The sequence below is a fragment of the Chelonoidis abingdonii genome, chromosome 7 (assembly GCF_003597395.2).
Source record: "Chelonoidis abingdonii isolate Lonesome George chromosome 7, CheloAbing_2.0, whole genome shotgun sequence".
NCBI lineage: Eukaryota > Metazoa > Chordata > Testudines > Testudinidae > Chelonoidis > Chelonoidis abingdonii.
Genome location: NC_133775.1, coordinates 19,412,762 through 19,432,437, shown reverse-complemented (window position 1 = coordinate 19,432,437; position 19,676 = coordinate 19,412,762). Strand labels below are relative to the sequence as shown.

At 42.0% G+C, this 19,676-nt stretch overlaps 1 protein-coding gene across 5 annotated transcripts in view; it reads right to left on the bottom strand.

Annotated features, from left to right (window-relative positions):
* The window catches only part of DNAJC6 (DnaJ heat shock protein family (Hsp40) member C6), a 92,001-nt gene that overhangs the window by 68,606 nt on the left and 3,719 nt on the right, over window positions 1-19,676 (bottom strand). For 3 of the 5 annotated variants that reach the window (XM_032779598.2, XM_032779599.2, XM_032779600.2), the window contains exon 1: window positions 19-327. The exons of 1 other annotated variant lie outside the window; for it this stretch is intronic. In XM_032779598.2, coding sequence (XP_032635489.1) covers window positions 19-241 — 223 coding nt within the window. In that variant the 5' untranslated portion in view covers window positions 242-327. Of the gene's footprint in view, window positions 1-18; window positions 328-19,676 lie in introns of those variants that run through there. One more of the 5 variants, XM_032779601.2, reaches the window with a different exon arrangement.

Below are 19,676 nucleotides of genomic sequence, written 5' to 3'. Positions count from 1 at the left end.
AGAAAGGAGGCCCCTTACCTGAGCTGTCCATGGTGCTGCTGCTGCCGTCCAGATGCTGCGGCTGCGGCTGCTGTCGGGCCGGGCTCCGGGCTGCGGCCAGCACGGCCGGGATCACCCCTTGCTTGCTGCCGCCGGCTCGCTCCTTGCTGCCCCCGCAGAAGTCACCGTTGCTCTCCACCAGCTGCAAAGATTCGTACCCGTCATTGCTGGGCTTTTTGCGGTAGCTCCCGAGCAGGCTCATGGGCGAGTCCGAGGCGGGGAGGCTGCGCCGGCAGGGGCGGGAAATCGCACGCGCCTCGCCTTCCCCGGGGGCACAGGGGCCGCCAGGAGCAGCCCGAGCAGGGCCCTGCGTGCTGGGCGTGGGCCGCCCGCTCCGCTCCCCGGCTCGGCGCAGGGACTGCACCGGCGCGGCCTGAGCAACAGCGCTCCCCGGCGCCGCCACAGCCAGCGCGGTGCTCGCAGGCTCGGCTCCCCTGGCCTTGGAGCCAGCGCCCGTCTGGCGCTACGGGCCACGGAAGCGATCTGGGGCGCTGGCCGCCCGCGCCCTGCCCTCGTCGCGGCACTGACAGGGAGGGGGCGGTGCGATAGGCAGCGGCGCCAGCCCGAGGCAGCGGAGTGAAAAGGCCTAATGGAGGCCTGGCTCAGCCTAAGGCTAAAAAAGCTCTTAACGACTCCCCTCTCCCCCCCCCCGTTTTAAAAGGGTTTGAGGGGGGCTGATTTCAGTCCTAGGGCCAGAGTGCTCGCGGCCTCGGTTTGAAAATTCTGTCTCACGTGTGTGTAATACGACCCCCCCATATATTATATTATCTACACACACATCCCTGCACGGACACCCTATATATTATCTACATACACACCCCACGCATACACCCTATGTACTATCTACATACACACCCCGCACATACACCCTATGTATTATTGACTCATGTCTTCTCTGCTCTTCATTCTGAACCCAATTTTCTCTTAGCAGTCAAGGAGTTTAAAAGAAAGTCTCTCTGCTTCAGAGCTATAATTCACCTAACCATGCCAAGGACTGTAAAACCACAGAGGAACTGCAGTCACTGGCACTGCCAGGACACTTAGACCAAACCCCGTCAAACAAATTACACCGGCCAATTCTGTCAATGCCACTTTTCTTGCCACAAGGCTTAGACTAAATTGATAGTGGTAGAGACATAAGAACGGCCATATTGGGTCAGACCAAAGGTCCATCAAGCCCAGTAGCCTGTCTACCAACAGTGGCCAATGCCAGGTGCCCCAGAGGGAAAGAACAGAACAGGTAATCATCAAGTGATCCTGTCATCAAGTGATCATAAGATCATCAAGTGACCCTGTCGCCCATTCCCAACTTCTGGCAAACAGAGGCTAGGGACATCATCCCTGCCATTGATGGACCTATCTTCCATAGAGGGGCGGCCCATCCATATAGACAAACTAGGCGATCGCCTAGGGTGCCAAGTTAAATGGGGTGCCAAATTCGAGGGAAAAATAGCAAATGAAAAAAAATCAAATGAAACAAATTAAAAATGAAAAAATACAAATAAAATAACATATTATTTCAATTCCCATGCGTGTGCAGAGGGAATATGAATTATAATTCATTTCTCTACATTTCTGATAATTTATTAATATGTCAAATCTTTTATTTAGTGCAAAAATAAATAATATTTTAGTTAATTTGCAACATAGGGTCAAGATGACCCACTCCACAATTTTGATAAGCAATAACTCAGCCACAACGAAAAACATCCGCCAGCAGCAAGACCTGCAATGTTAGTGACACCTAATTCGAATATACATCCAGGTCACATAGCCTGAAATTCATTTAGAGTGGAGATATCGCAAGTTGATACATGTCAAACGGTCATTTTAACACACGTCGCAGGTAGATGGTTAAGAATTGAGCGAATACTGTGAAAAATTGTGTTTCTTGGTCCAAAGAATAAAGAATAACACCTTTCAGCATTATAAATCCAAAAAGTGAGTATCTTTAAGCATTATTAAACCTTAGTGTTATTATCAGGCTATATAATTATGAACTTTTATTTGTTATAACTGGTTCACATGTAATAAATAAGGTCCATAAAAGAAAAGTAACAGTGTTAACGCTTAATAGACTACGAAAGTGATTTCGTAACGCTCCAAGCAGGTAACAGTGAGGAAGGGGATTACTTTCCAAACAACCGGTGTTGGGTTATAACATCAAAAAGGGTCATTTTGTTTCCATGTAAACTCTGTAACTAACTGTTTTAATAGGTAAGTGAGTGTATGTTACTAATCACTGAAACTTTAAGCAGCGAAAAGACATGTTGGGATGGCTGCAATGTGGTTTAAATCGCCAATGTGGTGGGTGTGTCAGCCATCCTTAACACTATAATGCTTGCAGTCGGGAGCACAGTACATAACAATATTCAAATGCCCCATGGCAGAAAGAGGAAAAAGAAAACCCACAGGAGTTTAGTATCATAAACAAAAGGCTGAGAAGGAAAGGGACCAAGCAAAACAGCAGGGATCCTTCCTGAAATATCTTCTCTTTAATCCAATTAGTTGGAGAGGAGGTTAGCTCACATCCGCAAGGAAGCAGTTTGGAACATCAAGATGAAGGTATATTACTTCGAGATGAGGGTAGCTCACATCCACAAAAATGCAGTTTGGAAACTCAAGATGATGGAAACTTACTTCTAGATGAAACTGCTCACAGCATCTCATATGGAAGTGGAGAAAATTTATTCACTTTCAGAGACACATCCATAAATTGAAGTAAATGAAGTAGAAGGAAGAAAGGATGAGAAAGTTACAAACAAGTTACAGTGTGGGGACCCAGCTTCATGGCCCAGATGAGATGACAGTGTGCAACAAAGTCTCATGGAACATGGACCTGAACAAGTTCATGAATTTCCGTTACCTAAGGACGGGAATAAAAGAAAATTCTCTGCTCAGCATTACAAGAGGAAACTCATTAATGAGGAAGAAATTCATCGAAACTGGTTACAATATTCAGTGCTGAAGGACTCTGTGTTTTGCTTTTGCTGTGAGTTGTACGAATTGCTTGATTTCTAAACATCACTTATTGAAAATGGTTCGAAGGATGGAAAAACATATCTTCAGTTCTCTCTTCATATGAAAGAAGTATAGAACATTTGGAATGTTTTCAAAACTGGAAATAACCTTGAATTATGATTGGAAAAAAGGAAAAAACTATTGATGAAGAAAATTAGAGCATCTGATTGCTTTAATGAGAGTTCTTGGTGGGCAAAATTTAGCATTCCATGGCCGCTGTAGAAATGAAAAATTATACACTCCAGGTAATGGAAGCTTTTTAAAATTTGTTGAATATCTAGCTTTGTTTGATCCAGTCATGAAGTAGCATCTATGTAAAATAACTGATCGTGAAACACAGGTTCATTACTTAGGAAAAAATATGCAGAATGAACTGATTCAAATCCTAGCAAATGTCATTAAAAATAAAATTGTAGAAGCTGTCCATTCTGAAAAATACTTTTCAATAATACTGGACTGTATACCAGATGTGTGTCATGTTGAACAAATGATACTTTGAAACCTCTTTGCTATGAACCTGGAAACATTTATGATGCCCTAATTGAAATTTCTGATACTACCTTTACTGAATCATCTGGCAATATGGCACATTCAGATACAGAAGCTCTTGCAAATGGCCTTTCCAAGTTCAAATTTGTGACTTCACTCCTTTTGTGGTATAATATCCTTTTCAAGATTAACCTCACTAGTAAGCAGCTTCAGGAAAAGAACTTGAACATACATTCTGCTATTCAAAACTGCAGCAAACTAAAAATATTCTGGAGGAATTCAGAAGTGATGCAGGGTTCGAAAAAACAATGATAGATTCTCTCGAGCTTGCTGAAGAAATAGACTTTCCAACAGAATTTGAACCAGAGCCAGTTTGCACTGGGCAAAAGAAACAGCAGTTTTCATTTGAAGGACGAGACACACCCATTCAGAACCCAAAACAAAGGTTCAAAGTGAATTTCTACTTCGCAGTCCTTGATACTGCTATTCACTCGGTTGACGAAAGATTTCGACAGATGCAGCAGCTAGAGTCAGTATTTGACTTTCTATATGATATCCACAGCTTGCAAAAGAAAACAGCAAAAAAGATAAGAGAATTTTGTATAAAACTGGAGTTGGCATTGACTTATGAAAATTCAAAAGACATAGATGCTACCGATTTGTGTAGTGAGCTTCAGGCTTTTTCAAGACAACTTAAGAAACATTCCACTCCTGAAGAAGTACTGAAGTTTGTTTGTTTGTGAAAATAAACTCACAGTTTTCCAAGCATTTTTATAACTCTACGCATTCTTTTAACTTTGACAGTTTCTATAGCTAGTGGGGAACATAGCTTCTCAAACTTAAAATTGATAAAAACATATCTGCGTTCAACAGTGGCACAAGAGAGACTTGTTGGACTTGCCACAATGTCAGTAGAACATGAAATAGGTGGAAAACTGGATCTAAAAGAACTAGTGACTGAATTTTCAAAACTTAAAGCAAGAAAAAGTAATGTTTTAAGAGCACAGAGTGGTTTTTTATTAGGAGTGTTTTGTAAATACAGGTTAAAGTTCATTGAAGAGTTTTCTTATTTCTTTCTATATTGGATGTGGTGGTAATGGAAGTTAAAGCAAGATAATGTAATGGATGATTTTGGATTTGTAATAATGAAAATAATTAACATTTTAATGCATTTTTATTTGAAATCAGACTGAAATATCATCCAGCTGTCGTATACAAATCTATTCTGAAAATTTCATGTCTCTATTTTATCTGATCTCAGAAACATTGGTTGGACAGATGGACGGATGGACAAACCGAATAATTAAGCCTCTGTTTAAAAAAAAAAAAAAAAAACAACCTTAAAAAAACATTAAAAGGAAAAAAGGAGAAAAATGTTTCCCAGTTTACCAAAAACCTCAGCCTAGATCTGCCTTAGGACTTGGAGATGGGGGTGTTGGTTGCATGGTTTGCCTGGGGCACCAGTTGCTGGCAGCTAGTCTAGGGCCGCCCCTGTCTCAGTGAACTTATCTAGTTCTTTTTTGAACCCTGTTATAGTCTTGGCCTTCACAACATCCTCTGGCAGGAGTTCCACAGGTTGACTGTGCATTGTGTGGAAAAAATACTTCCTTTTGTTTGTTTTAAACCCTGCTGCCTATTCATTTCATTTGGTGTCCCCTAGTGCTTGTGCTCTGAGGACTAAATAACACTTCCTTATTTACTTTCTCCACACCAGTCATGATTTTATAGACCTCTAACGTATTCCCCCTTAGTCATCTCTTTTCCAAGCTGAAAAGTCCCAGTCTTATTAATCTCTCCTCGTATGGCTTCTGTTCCATACCCCTAATCATTTTTGTTGCCCTTTTCTGAACCTTTTCCAAATCCAATCTATCATTTTTGAGAAGGGATGACCACATCTGCACAGAGTATTCAAGATGTGGGTGTACCATGGATTTATATAGCAACAATATGATATTTTCTGTCTTATTATCTATCCCTTTCTTAATGATTTCCAACATTATGTTTGTTTTTTTGACTGCCACTGCACGTTGAGCAGACATTTTCAGAGCAAGCAGATGTTTTCAGAGACACAAACAATTTTTTTTAAATGTTGGGTCTCTCCCCCTTCCCTTCCTCTCCACTCCCAAAATATATTTTGGGAGAGTTTGTTTTGTTTGTAGAAGGTGCTTATTTGATAGCCCTGGACCATGAAATCCCAAATCCCTGAGTTTATTCTCTTCATATTGACAGTGCCACTGTCCCGAATATGTGCTTTAGCTCAGTTTTAGGGTTACCATAACGCAGGTCCCTCTGTGCTGAGGCTGCCAAACAAACGGCTAGTTCATGCCTACCATGATGGTGGATTTTATGGTGTGGATTGGATGACCAAGCTGATTTCATACAGACCAAGAACCCATCTAATGAGACCTGTGCTGAATAGGAAGGATGGCCTAGTGTTGGTATGCTGGACTAGGGCCAGACTACACTAGAATCACTGCAGCTGTGCCACTGTAGTGCTGCTAGTGCAGACACTCTATGCCAACAGCAGAGAGCTCTCCCATCGGCAAAATAAATCCACTTCTGCGAGTGATGGTAGCTATGTCAATGGGAGAGGCTCTCCCACTGACATAGCGCTGTAAACTCTGGTGCTTAGTTCAATGTAATTTACATGACTCAGGGTGGCAAAACAGGTTATACCAACATAAGTGCTGGTGTGTAGAAGCCCTGGGACTCAGAAGACCTGTGTTCAGTTCTTGGTTCAGATACAGACTTCTGGTATGACCCTGGGCAAATCACTTAATCTCTCTTCCCTGTCTGTAAAAAATGGGTACATTTCCCTACTTTACAAGGGTGTTGCCTGAATATAATCCATTAATGATTGTGAGGTGCTCAGATACTGACTACAGTGCTGAAGCCTATGTGAGTATCTAGATGCAGAGATCGCCAGACTAGGTTAGAATGGGTGGTGTCAACTTGAAATGTTTGATTTTTATCATTAATTGCTAGCCTGTCTTCTATTTGCTCTGCCCAATTTATTTTTAGACATTTGTACAGGTGGATTTCTCACTGTATAACACAGAGGATTGTCCTTGAACAATACAATAGTCAAATGTTACTCTGCATTTATATTTTAAGCACCCAAGGTAGTTTGTGTTTTAGTCATTTCCGTTTGTAGTGATCTAGGAGTGTAAACTCTGACATACAGACTATGAAAAAAGAAAGTTTAGCCACCATGAAGCTTGCACAGCCTACCAAAGCAACCAAACCATGTTATTGCTTTACATGTGGCCTCCCCACATCCTGCCCTTCTTGTTGTTTCATCACTATTTGGACAAGGCAAAACAAATTAAAACAAATTGTGTTTTCCTGTAAAGCAGTAGTCATGAAAGCAGTAATGCCAAGTGTGATGGAACACGGCCAGATGGCTACAGTAAAGTACTGAGAAACAGGTATGTTAGCCCCAGGCTAAACAAATCCCTAGTACCCTGGTAACCAAATGGCAGTTGCTCCAGGTTAATCAAGGCACCTGGAGCCAATTAAGATCTTTCTAGAGGCCAGTAGAGATAGCTACTTTAATTGGAACACCTGCAGCCAATCAAGGCAGGCTAATCGGGGCACCTGGCTTTAAAAAGGAGCGCACTCCATCAGGCAGGGAGGAGCCAGAGGAGAAGGAGTGTGTGTGAGGAGCTGGGGCAAGAAGCTGAGAGTATACTGCTGGAGGATTGAGGAGGACAAGCATTGTCAGACACCAGAGGAAGGTCCTTGGTGAGGATAAAGAGGTGTTTGGAGGAGGCCATGGGGAGAGAGCCCAGGAGTTGTAGCTGTCCTGCAACTGTTACAGGAGGCACATAGACAGCTGCAATCCACAGGCCCTGGGCTGGAACCTGGAGTAAGGGGTGGGGCCTGGGTTTCCCCCCCCAAACCTCCCAACTCCTGATCAGACACAGGAGGAGCTGACTCAGACTGTGGGTTCTACAAGAAGGGAAGATCACTGAGGTGACCAAATCTGCCAATAAGCACAGGACCCACCAAGGTGGAGGAGGAACTTTGTCACACAAGATGAAACTCTATTGCAATACCCACAATTTGAGGTATTAAAGACACTTGGCTTTCAACCTTATGCTTAACACTGCAGGACAGTGGGCAGCTGGTACAATCATAACTTGTCATATACTATTGATTATATAACTGCTCAAATGCCATATTGCTGGGTAGAGAAGATTCTAGGCCACAGATGCACCTATGCAGGAGAACACACAAGTTTGAAAGTGACAAAATAAAGGACACCATCTCCAAAGGTATGTAATAAAGGACACCATGTCCAAAGGTATGTAACTTGGAATGAAAATCAAAACTAATTCTGCGGTAGGTTTGTGTAAGTTCTGCCCCTTCATTATATTGTGTTAAAATACTGTATGAAGTAAAATGCAGAGAGCAAATCTTGCCAATATGCATCATGTGAGAAATATGTTAACAAGAAACCAATCTGAATATCCAGTAGAGCAAAACTCATGTATTTGTTTGGATCCATGCAGTGCTAAGAGATACACCTCGCATTAGGCAGCCAGTAAATCCTGAATGATTGTGAAAGTCTGATTGTGAAAGTCTGTACAATCAGTCAAAGTGGATTTATTTCTGTTTTCTTTATTCAAAAATACCAAATTCAATTTTTGCAGTGTTTTTTCTGAAAGAGTTCATGGTCCTGTTATGGTATGTCTACACTATTCACTGGATTGGCAGGCAGCGATCGATCCAGTGGGAGTCAATTTATTGTGTCTAGTCTAGACATGATAAATCAATCCCCAAGTGCTCTCACGTCAACTCCTGTACTCCACCGCCATGAGAAGTGCAGGCGGAGTCAATGGGGGAGCAGCAGCAGACTCACTGTGGTGAAGACACCACGGTAAGTCGATCTAAGTACATTGACTTCAGGTATGTTATTCACATAGCTGAAGTTGCATAACTTAGATCAATTCCCTGCCCCAGGCCATATGGAGGTGAGGGCTGTGAGTGACGCCTGAGAAGAACTGATTCAAGTCTATGGCAACTCTAAATAAGGCTAGCTAATTTCATATCTGACTTTCACTGGACTCTATCCCCTTTAAATATACAAAAAATTGCCTGTATCAATATAGTGTTTAAATAGGATAGTCATTCCCTTTTATTAGTCTATTCTGTAAATACAAGAGTTTTTTCCTAAAAGTAACTCATTTGTATTCTCAATTAGTTAATTAAATTGACTCTAAACGCTGTTTAAGATATGTTTTTGTTTCTTTCAACAATGTAGTTCAGAATAATAATACACATGCAATAGGAACTGGGAATCGGAACAAAGCCAGCTTCACCCTAGCTACAAAAATTTATGGTTGAAGTTTGTGTCTAAATTTTATATTTAGAAAAAAGATAGTTGAACGAAAGGTGTGTAATTTAAGGAAAATACTTTTGCATCATGAACTAATTGTTGCTTTGATTACTACATTCAATTCCTTTTGAAAAGTATATTTTATTCATTATTCTGTTTTTATCCTAGTTAATCCAAGTTAGTGAACTTTTGGGGGCACTGTTGAAATATTAACATATTTCAAAACATTTTGGGCTAGTCACCAAATGTTGTTCTATGCATTAAAGGTCATCCTGCTCCCACTGAAGTCCATAGAAAAACTCCCTGTGATTGGAGAAGAATCAGATCCTGACAGCCTCATCCAAAGCAAAAACCTTTCCACTAACTTCAGGGGGCACTGGATCAGGTACCAAATGAGACTGGATTTACACTGATGTTTAATGTACCTGTGTTTTGTGGAATGTAGTCTATACAAAGAATGCAGTTTTTCCATATTACATATCCTCAGTTTCCATTGATATGACCCTCTCTGGTTATTCCAATAGATAGCACACATTTCTATCAATACCCTGTGAATGAAGCTCATTAAAGTACATTCAGATTTTTCTTTCAGCATCTGAAGTGGCTCCAGCTACTAATCCCATTTCAGTTTCAGTCAATGAGGCCTAATGAGGCTCTTTCCGTGGATTTCTTGTGTCACAGCATTTTTTATTTGAGGACATATGAGCAAAAAAGGAATAAGCAAATTGGTGGTCATTAAAGCAGCCCTATTTACGGTAAACTGCTGCACCCCAAGGGTTACTCAAACCACTAAAGAAATTAGTGTCTGCAGCATTAAGAGGCAAGGCCCAGGAGAGCAAAGAATGTAGAAGGGAGATGTCAAAAGGTAGAATCCTTACAGTAATTCTGCTCTTGGATACCTGTGACTCAAATTTTGAGATTCTGAAGTGCACAGTGGCTGTACTTGGAACTAATCCCTGGAAATGCTTATTCAATGAGAAGTCCCAGCTCAAGCAAGAAGTCACACTGAACCCAATAGGACTTACCCACATGAGTAAAGGTTTGCTGGATGATACCCTTAATCTGGCAACCCATCCCGTGCATCAAGCAGTTATTATAGTCTAGTGGTTTTAAGCATGTAAGATCTGTGCCATCCTCCAAAGAAGAGAACTCCCCTTAGTGAAAATAATTGGTTTAATAAATAGCTTTCCCCTTGTTAAATGTTTAAGGTACTTAGAATCTATAGCATAGTAGCTAGTACATATTGGATAGTGAGGGATTGTATTCCTTTGATTCACATTTTGATCTTTAGTGTAGTTAGACTGCAAGAATTTAGCATAGTTAAGATTCATATTTTTGGAAAGCTAGCAGAATCCTTGCTAGCATTAATAAGGCTACCTAATCTAACCTTTTTACTCTAATACCCCATTCATCTCTTTGGTATCTGCACTGCATCATTTTCATGTTAAAGATCCAATCTGCTGAGACTCTGGCTGCCAGTTCTTGATACCTTACAGAATTAGAGTCCAAGACTGGGTTTACATTCTCTTTCAGACTATTTCAAAAACTCTGTCTCTAGTAGTGGTCATTACTGAAGCAACTTTTTTTTTTTTTTACACCTTTTAAAAAAGCATGACAGTTTTCTTCTTCAGCTATAATTTAGCACTGTAGATAACTTCATTGTTATACAAACAGTTGGATACCCTTGAACACTAGAAAATACTATTAATTTTATTTAAAAATAAAATTAAAACCTCCCAACTGGACATATTAGTTCCACTCATGCACATCAGTTCCGTTTCTCAAGGCCCTATCTGAATGCTTGAATAGCACATATTTTATATGCACCCATCTCAGACCTGTACTGCTGCTGCATGGGACTTGAGCTCCATCACCTGCATATTATGTAGCCCTTTGTGGTAGTAGTAAGATGTGCCTCTATCTGAATTATTTGATGGCTTGTGCTAGGACTCCCAAGCTCTTAGCTGCATAGCAGGAAGCTGGAAGCCCTCGCCCTAAGATAGTCTGCGGCTGCCAGAAGCTGCGGACTTTGACAGTCGAGGCTCACCAGCAACCTAGCAAGTGAGGTGGGAGGAAACCAGGCAGCTTTCTACTAGAAAGCTGCCTGTGTTTGGCAGAAGATTGTTGAAATCAAACTGTTGGTTTACATGAACTGGCATTTTTCAACAAATGTTTCACTGGAAAATTCCTGGTCAGCTCTACCTAACCCACATTCATGTCACCCTTATCCATTGTACTATCGGAAACATTTTCAAAAGTGCCTAAGTTGCATTGAAAAGTCCTGCTTGAAAATGGGGCTTATGCTCCAAAGTCAATTAGGCATGTTAGAAAATTTTACTCTGTCTAAACTCAGGCCTTGATCCTGCAAACTATTTAATGTGGGCAGATCCTAGGCCTATGCAGAGTTCTGTTGACTTCGGTGGGCTGTAGAGAGCTCCTCCCACAAAGATCTGATCACTTAGATTATGAGTTCTCTGGTATAAGGAGCTATGCCCATTTATGTCATTTTATGGGTAACAAAATTGCCATCAAACCATGGAAATACCTGAATGGTAGACTGTATCAGAACAACATGTACAGACTGAGAACACATGCCTATAAATTAAATTACAGTTATACTCAGACTCAAACTTTAAGGTCAGAAGGGACCATCATGATCATCTAGTATGACCTCCTGCACTTTGTAGGCCACAGAACCTCACCCACCTACTCCTGTTAGACCCCTAATCTCTGGCTGAGTTACTGAAATCCTCAAATTGTGGTTGAAAAACTTCAGGTTGCAGAGAATCCACCATTTACACTAGTTTAACCTGCAAGTGACCCATGCTGCAGAGGGAGGCGAAAAATCCCCAGGATAACTGTCAATTGGACCTAGGGGAAAATTCCTTCCTGACCCCAAATATGGTGATCAGTTAGACCTTGAGCATGTGGGCAAGACCCACCAGCCAGACACCCGGGAAAGAATTATCTGTAGTGACTCAGAGCCCTCTCCATCTAGTGTCCCATCACCAGCTATTGGAGATATTTACTGCTAGCTGCCTACAATGGCATGTGGCCAATCTGTGACTGTCTCATCATATCATTCCCCCACATAAATTTATAAAGCTCAGTCTTGAAACCAGGGAGGTTTGTTGCCCCCATTGCTCCCCTTGGGAGGCTGTTCCAGAACTTCACTCCTCTGGTGGTTAGAAACCTTCATCTAATTTCACGTCTAAACTTCTTAGTGGCCAGTTTATATCCCTTTGTCCATATACATGGAATACTGATATAACAATCGAATGCCAGTAATAAAATCAGTGTAAAGGAGCTTTAGATCTATTGGTTCATCTCTTGTAAGAAATACAATAGGATTACCTATTATAGTACCGTTTGGAATGTTCCTCTCCACAGAAGTGATGGTGTTCCACTTTTTCCTGTTTTCATGCTTCTCCTTTATTATTCTTTGCTTTCCTTCTCCTTCGTTCCCCTCTCGTCACCCTTGTTTGCCGTCTCATATATTCCCTAGATTTTTTTCTATTAAACTATCCTTACCTCTGCACAAATTATTTCTGTAAATCCTCATTTGAAAAGTTGTTTCTAGTCTCAGTCTGCACTTCACCCTTATGCTCTATTTGCCGGAGAGAGAGCATTTCTCTCACTCTCTCATTTGTACGTGGGAAAGAAATCAGCGATTGCTGTGCAGTAGCTGACTCCAGAAAGGGTTTGCAAAGTATATTTTGAAGACATTTTCTGTAGAAGTGTGTATCACCACTGAGATCCATAAAGCCTTTCCACAACAAACTGCTTTACATAAAATGTAACTTCTACCGAACGACCTTCACTGTACCATTAAAAAAAAGTATTGTTAAATTAAAAGCAGATTGTCTATGTTAAAGTTATGTTACAGGTCATAGCCAAACCATCAAAACCAAGTACATTCTGATCTGAATTATGGCTGTACAGTGTCCTGGTTTCCTCATTCTAACACTGTATGGGCCTCTCTCATCAATTCCCTCTGCACCAGTAAGTAGTGTCTACCTTTATATTCAAATCTATTGTCACTATTACACTACCACCAGTGCCGGTCCACCAGTGGGAGCTCTAGCATAGGCTCCAGCAGCTACCTGCATTTTTAGCAGTCTCTCACGAGCGGCCTTTGATAACTTTCCTTCAAACTAGTCAGACGCAGGTGGATTCTAGAGAGCATACAACCTTCTAGATCAGCTGCAGATGTCTCCAATATATATCTCCTAGAAGCCTTACCCAGAATTCTTACGTCCAGTCCACACCTTCACTGAGGTAAACAGGAACTTTGTATGGAGGGGGGTCTCTGTCATGCCAAAAGATTGCAACACTAACTTATGCTCCTGCAGACATGCAGCTACTGGTAAAATATGGATACTGGCACTATCTATCTGAATGGACACCTAACACTCTTGTGGTAGAAGCTGTATTTAGTCGTACATAATATGAAGAAGCAGAGTCTCATAGTTAAGGTATAGGAGCAGGAGTCAGTCTGTCTGGATTCTGTTCCTGATTCTGACACAGTATGTGTGTGACACTGGATGACCCAGTTAACTTCTCTGTACCTCAGTTTCCTCATCTGTAAATCAGGGCTGATACACCCCTCCTTTGTGTGGTGTTCAGAGGCTTCATTAATCACTGGGGAGATGCTATACATTGTCCAATAATATTTATGCAGATACACTACGCTCAGGCTTAGTACATGAATAGTGTTCTCAGGAAAATTTTAGATTTTGGAAAGTTTGTCACTGGAAAATAGGTCCCTTTTTCTTTTGGTTCCAATCTAATACCAAACGATAAGGGCTAGGTAGGATCTGGTGATCTGAATTCTTGTTCCCCTCCTGCTGAAATTCAAAACAATTTGATTTGCTGTTCCTGTTTCACCCATCTCCAGTGAAAGGTAAATGCAGAGGTGAGAAATGTTTCATATTTGCCTTTGAGCACTGAGACATTTAATTCATGCATTAAACATTTGTTTTCCCATGTCAGATGAAGCCAGGAGTGCTACTGTAGCAAAGTATAAAACAAAGGGGGATCTCAAAAGCCTTGTTGATGATTGTTGGAGCAGATCAAATACCTCAAATATCTACAAACATTTAAGCCATGAAGTCACTTTGGTGACTATTCAGGGCCCTTCTTATTAGTTTTCCACAAACATTTGTATCCGATCTTGGGTTCGCAAGAATATTCAGCGAAAGAAAGTCACAAAACAGATTTGCAATTGTACTCACTCAAATACTTGCACCAAAAGTGTTCATTCAGCCATTCTGAAAGTATTTTATGGGTTTGAGAGTGAGTCAGTCAGGGAGCAGATTCATTCCCATGTGACTTATGGTGTTTGTGCTAGAAGGCTGCTCTCAAGCCTTTCTTGGCAAGTAGTTTACAAGTAATCTACAGACAGAAATGTTTGTCTAAACTATCTGTCAAATAACTTTGAACAAGTTTGTAAAAATCTACATCTGAACAAGAATGAAAAGAGCAAAGGGCTAGTTTAATCAAAAATCGCATTCTGAATAGTTGGCCCAGCTCTACTAAGAATCTTTAAAACAATACATCTGAATCTGAAACTCTTCCAGTTCTCTTTCCCTATGGGCCTCCTTGAGCCTTGTCTCAATTGTTATCTGCCCTCAGACAGTATCCATCATTAGGTCTTACCTTCACTATGGAAGGCTCTATCACATGCAGATCTATCCCCTTGACATAGCTTCCTTTCTCATTTCCCGCTAAAAAAAATTCCTCAACATTCCAAGGTTTTCTAGTATGACCAGTGTTGGCCCCATAATTATTATAATCTTCCTCCCCAACCCTTTCTTTCCTTGTTTTGATATTAGACCTCATTAATTGGTTTTGTTTGTCTGAATTTTGAAGGGTTGTAGTCACATTTTAATCTTGTTAAAACATTGGAGAGGAGGTATGACCTGCTGGTCTAAGTACAAGATGTAGAATTAGAAGATACGCATTTTGTTCTGCAGACTGTGGCTCCTTGGCCACATCACTTAACCGCTTTGTGCTTGTTTGCACATCTGAAAAAATGTATATTTTAAAGCACTCCTAACTATCCAACTAGATTTGTGAAGGATGAGAATTTTAGAAGCACTCGCCATTGGCCTAATTGTGTTCCCAATAAAGTCAGTGGGAGTTTTACCATTGATTTTAACAGGAGCAGAATTAGGTCAATGCGGAGTGCTTTGCAAAATTCCTATTCAACTTACTCAGCTGTTTGCCTCAGTATTGTGCAGCAGTGAGTCACAAAGATTAATCAGCCATTTTGTGTATAAGTGAAAGTCTTATATACTGGCTGCATGTTGCATTATAGGGTTTTTCAGTTGTGCTTAGAAGTGCAAATAACACAATTTGGGAATCAGTTTTTGCAAAAAAGTATAACTATGCAACACTGATCCTTTTTTAAAAAAGAAATTCAATTCTCAATGAAACAGTGCAACTAGCTAAAATAAAGATTAAAAACATCAGGCTGCCTTTTAGAAATATAGACAAATGAGTTACCACTGGATAATTTCAATTCCTGCTGCTGTAATGTTCAGTTTAGGGCACAAATATTACTGAAACAGAGTTTTGGTTCATTTAAGAGAAATATATTTATAAATAAAAAAATTGGGTTTATTTAAAAGTAATTTCTTTTTTAAAGAAAAGTTTAAAAACCAAGAACCTAATAGATTTCCTTTCGCATATATTTGAGATTCCCTGAGCATATTTGTTCAAATGTCATTTGATGCAGGCAGCACTGTGTCCAAAAATCCTCATGACCTGATTTTAGAGGTGTTAGGAACTTTCAGGTCTCATTGGCTTTATTCCTCAGTACCTGTGAAAAGAAATCAGGCCATCTGCTCCTGTGATGAAATCAAGGAGAAAAACTCTTACTCGGATAAAATGTTTTAATGAAAATTTAGACAAATGTATCAGATTATTATTCCATCGAGTTTTATATCCTACCACCTTAGCAGTTGCTGATATTAACCCATATTGCATCTAGCCTATCATTATTTGTATGGTGAGCTGATACCAAGAGGCCTCAGCTGAGATCAGGACCTCACAGTGCTAGGCACTATAAAACGCAGAGTAAGAGACAGTCCATGCCCCCAAAGACTTACCCTTGAAACAGACAAGGAGTCAAAGGGAACATAGACACAAAGAGTTGAAGTGACTTGCCTAAGGTTGCCCAGCAGGTCAGTGGCAGAGCTGGTAACACAACCCAGGTCTCCTGACTTCCAATCTGGTGTCCTACCCACTGAACCACACTGCATCTCAGTCTGCAATAACTATGCAAAGCTGTACATTAGGGGGCAAAGAGAGGGTCTCTCCTTACCCCTTCATTTCATCAGCTTCCTTGACTCATTTACTCAGTTGACCTTGCAGAACTGTCCCAAATGGCGATGTGACCTGATAATATTCAGCAATAGACCAGAAATGATTAGATGTGGGTCAAAGTCCAATAGGGAATGTCCCAAGAAGCACATTTCCTTTACCTCCAAAGAAAGACACAGAGCAAGGAAGAGGCAACAACATGACTAGGAGCGTTAGAAAAAAAGGCAAAACCACAAAAGTAGAAGTAGTAACCAGCAACGGGGCTGGAAGGCAATGGCAATGAATCAACTAGTTGTGTTACAAATGTACCTATACACACATACCAGGCTACATCTTTCTTGGTAAAATTTTCTTTTCCTCTGCTTTGTCTTTCTCCTGACACTTTCTTTCTTCCACCTTTTGTTCCATCTTTTTCCACTCTCTCTCTTTTGCTTCAAACAGGGAAGGAACACATGTGGATAAGCTATTTATATTCCTTATGTCTTTTAAATTCCCAGTGGTGGGGAAGAAGCAAATTCTTAGAGCCACTGATGCTCCCTCCAGTATGCAGGCCACATTCAAAGGGGCATCTTCAAATCAACTTAGGCTTCATGTTTAGGTTACGTGAAATCAAGGTTTTGGAAAACCTAGTGGTCAGAAGCTTCCATTGCTTTTTAAAATACCTATTTCAGTGAAATGGGTTGTTGTCATTTAATTGGTTTTAAATGTTTCCCTGCAGCGTTTATAAAACCCCTTTCGCTGCAGTGCCATAGAAAAGGAAAATCGAAGTCAAACTGACTAGTCTATATTTTCATTTTCCAACCTGAGTGAAATGCAAAGGAAACAATCTGCATTCGCAGTAAGAAGAGCAAAGCAAAACTTTAAAATTCCTTTGTAAACAGTTCTGTTTTCACAGGCTGAGGTGCTAATCCTGAGGGATTATCTGTGAAGGTGGATCCCTGTGCCTACACGAAGCCTCACTGATTTCAGTAAAACAACAAGGAGTCTGGTGGCACCTTAATGACTAACAGATCTATTTGGGCATAAGCTTTTGCAGGTAAAAACCCCCACTTTTTCCTCAAGAAGTGGGTTTTTTACCCACAATCTTATGCCCAAATAAATCTGTTAGTCATTAAGGTGCCACCGGACTCCTCGTTGGTTTTGTGGCTACAGACTAACACAGCTCCCCCTCTGGTAACTGATTTCAGTGAGGCTCAGTGCAGGTGCCTGGGTCCTCCAGAGACAGGATCAGCTTACAGGACTGTGGGGCCTTAGATGCTAATGCAAGTAAGAACATTTCATGGATTCCCCTCAATATGATTTCAAAACTGACAGTTTTCCTTTAACAGGTTCACAAGTGAAGTCTGGCCCATGAGCTATGGTGTGACTGTAGCTGGACTAAACATTTCAAGGCTTGCCATCTGTAGTAACCCACCCTATCACTGTTTTCTTCATAAAAGGTTCTCTGCTCCCTTATAGGATCCCATTGCTTACTGCAGCAGCGTCCAGGGCCCCCTTGTGCAATATGTACAAACACAGAACAAAGATGGCCCCTACCCCAAATCTGCAGCACTCATAGAGAGCCTATCCATCTGCTCTAGTGGATGGAATTTTGCGGCTCAAAATTGTTACTCCTCTCTCCACTACCTCCAAAGTAGTTATTCACCTATCCACCCCTCTGCTACTGTTTGGGTTGCGCCCTCTCCCAATCTGTTGCCGTCAAAATACACAGTAGCATGTAGTTGTGGAAGAATAACTTGTGCAAATCCACTGAAGAAACATTTTCGCTCATTGGAATGGGAACAACTTTTAGCATCGCAAGATGAAGCCTCGTGAAGTTAGATCTGTAGAGCAGGTAGGCACACTGGTGCTAGTTTTAGTTTAGCTAGCACAGGTAACTGTAGTAGCATGGATCCCAGCATGGGTCAGCAATCCAAATAGATATCCAGAGTTCTCAATGAACTCGTACTGGAGTAGGTAGCAGTCCACTCTGAAGCCCACCAGGGCCGGCTCCAGGCATCAGTGAAGGAAGCAGGTGCTTGGGGCAGCCAATGGAAAGGGTCTTTGGTGGCAATTCAGCAGCGAGTCCCTCAGAGCAAAGGACCCGCCATCGAATTGCCGCCAAAGAATGAAGCAGCGCGGTAGAGCTCCTGCCAAAGTGCCGCCAATTGCGGTTTTATTTATTCCCCCCCCCTCGCTTCGCCACTTGGGTCGGCAAAAAAGCTGGAGCTGGCCCTGAAACCCACTCTGCCTCTTTCTCACTATCACTGTTACCAGTGCAGCTAGATTAAAGCTGATACCTACCTGCACTACAATCATACGTTCATTTGCAGTGCAGATGTACTCTGAGGCCCCTTTATCCCCCTGTGGTAGTGTAAAGGGCATTCAGATGGGTGTAAATGTCATTCGTGCACACTTAGAGGCCTCTTTGTACTGCCAAAGTGGAGTACAGAGACCTCAGTGCAGGGGTGGGCAAACTTTTTGGCCCGAAGACCACATCTGGGAATAGACATTATATGGCAGGCCATGAATGCTCACAACATTGGGGCTGGGGTGCAGGAGGGGGTGAGGACGCTGGTTTCGGGTGCAGACTCCGGGGTGAGGCTGAGGATGAGGGGTTTGGGGTGCAGGAAGGTGCACCAGGCTGGGATCGAGGGGTTCAGAGGGTGGGAGGGGGAATCAAGGCTGGGGCACGGGGCTGGGCACGGGAAGAGAGCAGGGAGTGCAGGCTCCAGGCAGTGCTTATCTCAAGCGGCTCCCAGAAGCAGCAGCATGTCCCCGCTTCATTTCGCCTGTCCACAGGCACCGCCCCTGCAGCTCCCATTGGGTACAGTTCCTGGCCAATGAGAGCTGCAGTGGTGGCACCTGGGGAGGGGGAAACACCAAGATTGGAGACTCCTGGCTGCCCCTACGCGTAGGTGCCAGAATGGGGCTATGCTGCTGGTTCTGGGAGCCGCGTGGAGCGGCCCTTGACCCTGCTCCCCAGCTGGAGCGCCAGAGCTGGGCAAGCCCCAGAACTCACTCCCCTGCAGGAGATCAAGGGCCAGATTAAAATGGCTGGCAAGCTAGATCCAGCTCGCAGGCTGTAGTTTGCCCACCCCTGCCTTAGTGTAAATGAAAACCAGGACCCACGTCATCCTCTGTTTTGTTCAGCACTGAGCTCACTCTGTGTTTAAATGATCCTTTTGTGGATTAAAGATTTGGAGTCTGCCCTGTGACCTGTCTTAGCTTGCATTCCTGAGATGTATTTGGATGTTGTACACTAAAAGAACATCAAGACCATTTAAATGAAAGTAGGCTTTGTCCAGCAGAAGGGATTCACCTCTCACAAAGATATGAAGTGACGTTTGGCTTTCGCACCTAGTTAAGTGAATCAACGAAAATTTTGTTGAGCCGCAGGATTTGACTTTTTGCCTCTCCCTGAGAGTTGACTGATATGGTGAAGAACAGGGCTGAGTAAAAGGCTTGAATCTCTCAGAAA